Source organism: Jatropha curcas, chromosome 3 (genome assembly GCF_041381405.1).
Source record: "Jatropha curcas cultivar XTBG-Jc1 chromosome 3, XTBG_Jcur_1.0, whole genome shotgun sequence".
Classification (NCBI taxonomy): Eukaryota; Viridiplantae; Streptophyta; class Magnoliopsida; order Malpighiales; family Euphorbiaceae; genus Jatropha; species Jatropha curcas.
The window spans coordinates 1,151,929-1,162,056 of NC_143153.1; the positions used below are offsets into that span (position 1 = coordinate 1,151,929).

Sequence of the window (10,128 nt, forward strand, 5' to 3'; positions counted from 1 at the left end):
TTACTACGGATTTCGGGAGCCTTAAGCCCACCCAGGTCCTAGTGCCGGTCCGGCCCGTGGAAATAGATCGTGACAACTATCTCATCTCAACCATCGAAAATATTTAACTGTATTTTTTGAATATTATTTTGGTGCACATGAAAATAACGAATTATGTATCTTAACATTCATAATACATAGGGTTTGTTTGCTTATTAAAAATAATAATCACTTTGTACAATTTTACCGTTAAAAAGAGAAAAGCCGTTGCTTAATCTCTATTACTGGACTTGATTTGTCTGCCTTTCCTCATTTCAAATTCAAACGATGGTGGACCAAACCGTAATTTCCTAATAATAATAATAAAGCAGATTCTCTCAATCTGTGAGTGTGAGGCATCTGTCAGCCCACATTTCATTCGCTTCACACACTCATTTTTTTTTATTTTTTTTTCTTATTTTTCACTTGTAAGAACTGAGAACCAAAATAATAGGACAAAAAAACACTAGAGGTTAGGAGCTTCCACGTGGGTCCCACATCCTCCACACTCTTGCAAAAACTTAAAAAAAAATTTTAGTGTATATCTTTTTTTATACAAATTAATAATAATTAATTATTATTTAAAAAAAATATTGGTATTTATTCTGTTTCTATTTTCGGTGAAAATACACCAATATTTTAATTGTGAAAATGTATTTATATATTTGATTTGTATAATATATATATGTGATTTTTTTAGAAAATAAAATGCTAAATATATTTATGAATAAAATTTATCTATAACTGATTTATTATTTATATCTGAATAATATTGTCGTTAATATTCTGGTTGCAACCAAAAACTTATTTTGGTAGGTATTTTCATTTATTTATTTAATTTGTTTGGAGTATCAAAAATCAAAAATATATATAAAAACCCTGCACTTTAAAGGCAAACAAAAATGCCTGCACACTAAAAGCTTCTTTCTTTCTCTGCAAATTTCAGTTACTTTGAATTTCAAGCAGTTTACACTTTACAGTGTTATACACAGAAACCCTTTTCTCTCTCTTCTTGTGTCTTTCTCGCCTGGACATGTAATTGAACCATTGGGCCATCAGCTTTAAGATTTTCAAATTTAAAGTGGAAGGAAGAGCGATCAGAGAGCCCTTGAAGCCGTTGTCCATAAGAGACTGAAGAGTTTTATAATAAACATATATAGAAATAAAGAAGAGAAAGAAAAAAGAAGGGTTTTGAAAAGAAAGGGTTTCGTTTTTTATACAAGAGTGAAATGGCTGAACCAACATGTCTTATGAGATCATTCTCTCACCCATCTAGTGCTTCTCGTGAAGCCAAAGAGGTTAGTCCTTAAAAATTTTCTTGTTCTATGTTGCTATATTTATCATTTTATTATGTTTAAGTAATGGCTATTAAAACAAGTTCTTTTGTAACCTTTCGTGGGTTTTGTTTTAATTGTTATCAGTTTGCTTCTATTCCCAGTTTGGTTATTTAGAGGTCTTGGAAAATATATGTGGTTCGAATCTGAATAAATCTAAATCTTTTTGTTCAAGAATTGAAGAATCTGTCATCAAAGAAGAATCTCAGCAGAATTGGATTGATAATGTAGACTCTTTGCTTTCATGGGATGGCTTTAGTAATCTGGAAGAGATATTTCCTTTTGACAGTCATCAATTATGCTAAGGAATATATATGGATTGTAAATTTTTCTTTTTTTGACAGTCATCAATTAGAATAAATTATATCACATAAATTATAAAGGAGTTAGCCAAGCTCGGTGGCGTGGACTTCTAGTCAAGCGGTGCATTCCATTATTTATAGTTGGATAACAACCATTACTCGTATAACTATAAATCATGAATAAGCTAATTATTTAAATTTGGTGAAACGCTCCGAAGAATACGAATACTCAAAAGTTTAATTTCAAGAAAATTAGTTAATCAATTTACACAAAAATTTGACTAAAATGGATATGATTAAATATGATTAATCCAATCATTTACATTTGCTTCTTTAATAATTATGAAGAAGTAGTGTACCTCTCTTAATTGCTTGTGTTATGAGTTATGACTAAGTGGATTGGACATTCAACCTGAAATGATGATTAAACAAATAAATTATTTTTTTTATACATTTTCTATGTTCATATAAGTAAAATCAGTATTTTAATATAATTAGTGAAGGTTAGCACCACAGTAGAAGAACTATGTCATTGTTATAACTTATCTTCATATCCAACATTGCTTTTAAAACATTAGACATGCCTTAATTTTTCATTTTCATTTCTTGAGTTCCAATACTATTATTTATTAAAATAACTAAGTTTAATCTAAACATATTATCAATAATATTGTTTGTTAATCCCAACTTTCATTACATGCAAGATCATAGATTCAAGATTTGGAATTGTAACTGAAATGCTTTATTTAAATATCACCATGACTCGAACGTGATACCATACAATGTAACTCAAAAAAAAAAAAAAAAAAAGAAAAAACATATGAGAAAGACATAAAAACTAAATTTAAACTCAGTATTAATATTCAATTGGCTAAATCACAAAAAAAAAGGCATTAATTGTGACGAATTTGGCAAATTTAGCCAATACTTTTAATTTTATCCATTACTACATCAAACTTATTTTTCTTTCTCAATTACGTTCTCCCTCTGATACTCGTTAGTTTGTTGCTTATTTGGCCGTTAGCTAGTTCTACGTACGGCACGCCAACTCACATCCATATAGTCCTTTAATTGTTCATCCTTACTTTTAAAATCTCCAAGTTGAAAGATTACATTGTTGGTTGAGACATTCTCCTTCTCATTCCACCACAAATTTGAAATAACTTAGTATAACTTTACAATTAACAGACTCTTGATGTATCCACCGTCAGTAACCTCAAAGTCTCCAAATAGATTTCTCCACTTCTGGAATTGCATCACTCAACTGTAACCAATTAGATTCTAGGTGAAAGCTAGAATTGGCAATAAAAAATAAGTACATAATATTGATTGATAAAATTAACAATATCGATTAAATTTGAAAAAAAAACCAAAAAAATTCAGGCTTTTTTTCTATGATTAAACCTATTCCATCCATATCAAGAACTGTGAAGTTAGATTTGAAAAAAACAAAGTAAAATACCATAAAGTTTTGACATCTTAAGCAAAGCAAATACAAAAATGTCAAATGTGGAAAGCATGATGGGTGAAAAAAAAAATGGATAGAGCATTAGAAAACTTAAAAGATTGGAAGACATGCTCTCAAGTAGAAAAAAGAAAAGGGTTTGCCCCCCATTGATGAAGCTGGCCAAATAAAAAGCAGACCAAAGAATCTTGCCCTTAAATTATTATTATTAATTAATATTATTGCGTTCTTGCTTTCTTAATTCAACTAGTGAAGGCAAGCACTATTTTATTCTAATGCAAAATTGTCAATAAATGACAACGACTCACGTCTTTTTCCACCATTTTTTACTTGACTTTACCATTAGTTATTCAATTTCTCTAATCAAAAATCAAAACCCATTCTAATATATAGTTTTTAAGATTGATTTATGCTCTCTAATCATTGGTTTCTCTTATTCTTTAAGTTAGGATATGAACTGTCATGGAATCTTTTCTTGATTTTATAATAATTTTACAACTTCCTTTTAATCTTCAAAGCTTAGCTCTTTAATTAGAGTGTTATGTTGTTTCTTGTTTCTTGTTGATCATAATCAAGAAATTAATTAATCTTCTGCAATATGGGAAGACAACCTTGTTGTGACAAAATTGGATTGAAGAGAGGTCCATGGACTATGGAAGAAGACCAAAAGCTTATGAAATTCATTCTCAACAATGGAATCCAATGTTGGAGACTTGTCCCAAAACTTGCAGGTAATAAGAATTCAAATTTCTTGTCTTGATTAACTAGCTTCTTGGCATTTCTTGTTTTTGTAACAGAAAGACAAATATTTTCTTGTTCTTGTGGTTAATATTAATTACATATGTAGGTTTATTAAGGTGTGGGAAGAGTTGCAGATTGAGATGGATGAATTACTTGAGGCCTGATATTAAAAGAGGAGCTTTAACAGAAGCAGAAGAAGATCAAATAATCGAACTCCATTCGCGTTTGGGTAACAGGTTTGAAAATTAATTCTTGTGATTATACTTTTTGAATCACTATTAAACACACTGTATGAAATTATTAAATTTTGTATGATTCTGCAGGTGGTCTAAAATTGCTGCACATTTTCCAGGCCGTACAGATAATGAAATAAAGAACCATTGGAATACAAGAATTAAGAAGAAACTAAAGATTCTTGGTATAGACCCACAAACCCATAAGAGAATTGATACAGAAGAAGCTGAAACCGCTAAAGAAGAGTCAAAAGTGAAGGATTATCAGATAGAAAGTGAATCTTTGAGAAAAGAATTTGATGCAGGATCTGTTTTGAACTCTTGTACTGATAAATCTGAATCTTTTTGTTCAAGAATTGAAGAATCTGTCATCAAAGAAGAATCTCAGCAGAATTGGATTGATAATGTAGACTCTTTGCTTTCATGGGATGGCTTTAGTAATCTGGAAGAGATATTTCCTTTTGACAGTCATCAATTATGCTAAGGAATATATATGGATTGTAAATTTTTCTTCTTTTTTTTTTATACTTTTTATTAGTGAAAATGTATAATTATTATTAATGTGATGAAAATTATTTTATAAATATCACATAATATTTGCAATATAAATTCATGCAACACTATTTAGTTGTAAAATGTAGGGTTTTTAAGATTTTGAGAAAAATCTTGAATTGCAGAGCTATGGGACAGATTTCCTACAGCTAGAACAGTACAGCAGATGATGGAGACGATGGAGAGAATGATGTAAGACCCTTTTGCCTATACGGCTACTTGACCATCAGAGCCACCATCACCAGTTGAACGAAGTGGGTATAGCAGAGGAAGGACTCCATGGGAGATAAAAGAAGGAGAAACAGAGTACAAGATGAGATTTGACATGCCTGGAATGACTAAAGAAGATGTGAAGGTATGGGTTGAAGAGAAGATGTTGGTTTTGAAAGCAGAGAAGGTGCCCGAGAAAAATAATGTCAATGGTGCACAAAATGGAATAGAGGAAGAAGAAGAAGATGGAGGATGGTCTGCTAAGAGCTATGGGAAATATAGCTGCAGAATTGCATTACCTGAGAACATACAGTTTGAGAAAATAAAAGCTGAGGTTAAAGATGGAGTTTTGTATATAACCATTCCTAAAGCTTCTACCACTGGCAAGATTCTTGGTATCAATGTTCAATGATCATTCACTTCCTATATGCATGTGAAGTTTATCTAAATGACTTTTTTTTTTTTTTGGTTAGTACCGAGTAAGAAGCTTTGGGTGTAAAGAGAACCAAAACTTTCTGGCTAATAATATTCTGATCATGGAATTGCATCCTGGAGTAGCCGATATTTTAATTGTCATTTAAGAAAAACTTATATAAAAAAAATAACTACCATTGTAGAATCACCTAACGAAATAAAGTAACATATGAGAGTTTTCTTTTTTCTAACTTATTTTGTACTAATTCTCTCACATTTTCAGCAATCGATGAAGCTGACTTTTGAAATATGCTTGATCTTGTAACTCTTTTCACCCAATAATGGCCTTTCAAGGTCCATATGTGTATTATACAAATTCAACGCCTGAAGACTAGAAATATTCTGTAAGCCTTCTGGAAGAAACCTCAAGTTTGGACAAAACGAAAATTCAAGATGCATTAAACTCAGAAAAGCTCCACGGACTATCTCTGTCCACTCCACTAGGAAATCCTCATGATAGAAAATAAGTTTTTCAAGCTTTGGAAACCCACCTGCGTCACAGAACTCTTTACCGATGCAGTGTACTTTATAAGCACGACCTATACGAAGAACTTTTAATTTGGGAAGAAATTGAAGTGTAGGGGCTGGGGGCTCTAATAGATTTGAATAACTTAAATGTAACACGGTGAGGTTTTCCATCGAGGCAAGCCAAACAGGCATTTCAACAAGGGCACCATATAACCTCAGATGTTTAATAGAAGATGGAGGGGAAAATGATACCAAATCCAGAACAGATGAATTAAGGGAGTAGCATTCATCTGCTTTGAGTGATAAGGAGACAAGATTTTCCATCTTCGTGATGGCTGCAAATAGTTGGGTGGAATTATCTTCAGACACACGGCCAATACTGAGTTGTTACAGTTGGGTTAACGAGCTTAGTTCACTGGCAATGACGCCTCCAGCATATACTTCACCTAAAGTAAGAAGACTTTTCAATGTTCCAATTCCACTTGGAACTCTAATTCCCCTTGAAGTGAACGGGTTGCGTATTATGATATTGATGTGTCTCAACCGTTGAATATTCAAGACTTGTAAAGGCAATTCCTTCAGCGTTCCATAGGCTATTATATCCAAAGTTTGTAGGTTTTGAAGGTTGCCTAATGTCTGTGGAAGTTCATCCATATATGAAAAATTCGAGCCCAAATATCTTAGGTGAAACAAGTCACCCACTTCGTCAGGTAATGTAACACCAATAAATATTGTAACTTGCAAATAGTTTCCATATAGGCCTGAGAAAGACCAGATCCGAATGCAGTCAAAAATAGAGAACGAATTTGAAGGGTTTTGAAATCAGGAGGAATGTTGTTCTGATGATGATGTATTATAGCTCGTACAGATAAATTCGCAGCTTCAGCCAAAAATTCCACTTCATCCACCTTGACAACGCATAAATTTATATATGGTTCATTAACGTCAATACAAAGGCCATATTCAAAACTATGTAACTCTTTGTGTATTTCTATCAGCAGTCCTAGATGAATTAACTCGTCAATAACGTTATTTGCTACATTATCTGTGAGTTCCCCTTCTTTCTCTGGTATCAGAGCTTCAGCTGATAGAAGCCGAGCCATCTCAGCCTTCGTCAAACGATATAGTCCTCTAAGAACGATAGCGCAATAGTCTAAGCAGGACATGAGAGAATGAGGAAGACTTTGACATATTGAAACGAAATCAGCTGAAGAAGAAGAACAACTCTCACCTATTTCGTTTAGTGCTGTAGAAGATAATCTATCCTTTCTTCTTTGCATATCCGCAAAATAAATTTCTTTTCGATCAGTTGATTCACGAGTGAAGCAGATTTGAGGCATATTTTAGGCCTGAGAATGACTAAAGAAGATGTGAAGGTATGGGTTGAAGAGAAGATGTTGGTTTTGAAAGCAGAGAAGGTGCCCGAGAAAAATAATGTCAATGGTGCACAAAATGGAATAGAGGAAGAAGAAGAAGATGGAGGATGGTCTGCTAAGAGCTATGGGAAATATAGCTGCAGAATTGCATTACCTGAGAACCTACAGTTTGAGAAAATAAAAGTTGAGGTTAAAGATGGAGTTTTGTATATAACCATTCCTAAAGCTTCTACCACTGGCAAGATTCTTGATATCTGTTAAAATTGCCTTAGAATTCTAAGATTCACACTTCAAGTCTATATTGGTTGGCCACATGTTTTTCATGGCTTATACTAGTTTTTGGATGGATTCAATGTTGGTTCACACTACTAGTCTTTTGGTGGCTAAGAAATATGTTTTGTGGTTTATACTAGTCTTTTGGTGGCTAAGAAAATTCAATGTTGGTGAGCTAACTTGGACTAGGATGGCACATCTTTAACAATGGAAGGAAGACTTGAAATTTGTTCACATGGTTATACAACTCTATATAAGGCAACCTTGCTTGGAGCAAATTGACCAAGTGAAATTCATCCAAGAGAGAAATCCTCCAAGAGCATTTCTCTAAACTATCCACTCTCTTCATATACCACCTTTTCATATATATACACACTCTTGCCATATTCATTGAGTGTAGTGAGGTGTTATCTTGAGTGTATTTTTGTGTGGGTGTAAAATCATTTGTATCTCCATATTTTTCATAGTGCATTTACTCCTCTCTCGCCCCGTGGTTTTTTCCCTCTACATTGGAGGGTTTCCACGTAAATCTTGTGTCTCTTCCATTTATTATTTTACTTCTCATTTTATCATCAGCTACCAAAACTAAATATTTATCCATTACCACGTTAAATTCCGCAACAAACTGGTATCAGAGCGTTGTAATATTTATTTGGATTTCACAACATGGCTTCTGTCATAAAATTTGATGTTGAGAAGTTTGATGGAAAAATCAGTTTCGGCATTTGGCGAGTTCAGATGATGGCCGTTCTCACCCAGCATCGGTTGAAAAAGGCCCTTGCAGGAAAGGCGAAAAAGCCGAACACCATGTCGGATGAAGATTGGGAAGAGTTGGATGAAAAAGCCTTGTCAGCAATCCAACTTTGTTTATCAAAAGAAGTTCTGCGAGAGGTTATCAAGGAGGATACAACTGCAGGTTTATGGCTTAAGTTGGAGTCATTGTATATGACAAAGAGTCTTGCCAACAAGATTCGTCTCAAGGAGCGCCTCTATACCATTAAGATGGTCGAAGGTACACCCATTCAAACTCACCTTGATGAGTTTAATTCCATCATAGTTGATTTGGAAAATTTGGATGTTGAAATCAATGATGAAGATAAAGCTGTTTTGTTAGTTTACTCACTTCCCCGGTCATACCGTAACTTTAAAGATATTATGTTATACGGTGGTAATGAGACCCTAACCTTTGATGATGTCAAACAAAATCTCTTGTCAAAAGAAAAATATGACTATGAGAATAATTCAAAGGATGAAGCTGAAGGGTTAATTGTTAGGGGGAGAACTATGGATCATGGTAGTAGCAGTAGAAGTAAATCCAGATCAAAGTCTAGAGGCCGAAATAATAAGAAATTTTGTCGCTATTGCAAGAAAAAGGGACATGCAATTTTAGAATGCTTTAAGTTGGAAAATAAGTAGCAAAAAGGCGAAAATAATAATCAGAAGAATTCAGAAAATTCAGCTGAAGCAAGTATTGCTCAAAAAGAGTCTGAAGGTGAAGTTTTGTTTATTACTGATTTTGGAACTAGATCTAAAACGGAGTGGATTCTAGATTCTGCTTGTTCCTATCACATGTGTCCTCATAAAGATTGGTTTACCACTTATGAATCAGTTGATTATGGTATTGTCTTAATGGGGAATAATGCTCAGTGTAAAGTTGTAGGAAAAGGAACAATTAGAATTAAAATGCATGATGGCATGGTTAGAACTTTAACCGGTGTTAGACATGTTCCCGACTTGAAATGGAACCTTATCTCTCTTGGCACCCTGGAGTCCCTTGGGTGTAAATATGCAGCTGAAGGTGGAGTTCTAAAGGTCTCTAAAGGTGCTCTTATTTTAGTGAAAGCTAACAGATTTGGGAGTTTGTACGTGTTGCAAGGATCTACTGTTACAAGTTCTGCGGCTGTATCATTATCTATGTCAGATTCAGACGTCACAAAATTATGGCATCTTGGCCATATGAGTGAAAAAGGAATGACCATCCTGAGCAAGAGAGGTCTTTTGTGCGGTCAGAATACCGGTAGGTTGGAGTTCTGTGAACATTGCATTCTTGGTAAGCAGAAAAGATTAACTTTCGGTACCAGAATTCATAGAACCAAAGGTACTCTTGAATATATTCATTCAGATCTTTGGGGACCCTCACGTGTTCCTTCAAAAGGAGGACATCGTTACATGCTAACCATTATTGATGATTTTTCTCGTAAAATCTGGGCTTATTTTTTAAAGCACAAAGATGAAGTTTTTTCCACTTTTAAGAAGTGGAAGATTTTGATGGAAAACCAGACAGGGAAGAAGGTCAAGCGACTCAGGACCGATAATGGTCTAGAGTTTTGTGGAGGTGATTTCAATGCGTTCTGCGAAAATGAAGGAATTGTGAGACACCGCACGGTTGCCGGTACGCCTCAACAAAATGGAGTTGCAGAACGAATGAACAGGACATTGATGGAGAGAGTTTATTGCATGCTCTCTAATGATGCCTTGCCTAAAGAATTTTGGGCCGAAGCTGCATCTACCGCATGTTATTTGGTGAATCGTTCCCCACACACATCACTCGACTTCAAGATTCCAGAGGAAGTTTGGTCAGGTAATCCTATTGATTATTCGAATTTAAAAATTTTTGGATGTCCTGCATATGCACATGTAAATCAGGGAAAATTAGAGCCTAGAGCTCTAAAATGCATATTT

The 10,128-nt window shown here is 34.0% G+C and overlaps 3 protein-coding genes, 1 long non-coding RNA gene and 1 pseudogene across 4 annotated transcripts; 3 read left to right on the plus strand and 2 right to left on the minus strand.

Annotated features, from left to right (window-relative positions):
- Window positions 1-839: 839 nt before the first annotated feature.
- Window positions 840-1,772, plus strand: LOC149497287 (uncharacterized). Its single transcript, XR_016320235.1, has 2 exons — window positions 840-1,316; window positions 1,528-1,772. It is a non-coding gene; the product is annotated as an uncharacterized LOC149497287 (long non-coding RNA).
- A 1,945-nt stretch (window positions 1,773-3,717) lies between these two features.
- Window positions 3,718-4,577, plus strand: MYB117 (myb-related protein 315). The gene is made up of 3 exons (NM_001306032.1): window positions 3,718-3,850; window positions 3,967-4,096; window positions 4,184-4,577. Exons 1-3 carry the CDS (start codon window positions 3,718-3,720, stop codon window positions 4,575-4,577), a joined length of 657 nt encoding a protein of 218 aa, NP_001292961.1.
- Window positions 4,578-4,705: 128 nt separating this feature from the next.
- Window positions 4,706-5,304, plus strand: LOC149497288 (heat shock protein 21, chloroplastic pseudogene; annotated as a pseudogene).
- A 244-nt stretch (window positions 5,305-5,548) lies between these two features.
- LOC149497289 (disease resistance protein RPP8-like) lies at window positions 5,549-6,121 on the minus strand. The gene has a single exon (XM_089718845.1). It carries the CDS (start codon window positions 6,119-6,121, stop codon window positions 5,549-5,551), a length of 573 nt encoding a protein of 190 aa, XP_089574971.1.
- Window positions 6,122-6,184: 63 nt separating this feature from the next.
- Window positions 6,185-7,077, minus strand: LOC149497290 (putative disease resistance RPP13-like protein 3). The gene is made up of 2 exons (XM_089718846.1): window positions 6,600-7,077; window positions 6,185-6,558 (listed from the first exon to the last, which is right to left on the minus strand). Exons 1-2 carry the CDS (start codon window positions 7,075-7,077, stop codon window positions 6,185-6,187), a joined length of 852 nt encoding a protein of 283 aa, XP_089574972.1.
- Between the last annotated feature and the right edge of the window lie 3,051 nt (window positions 7,078-10,128).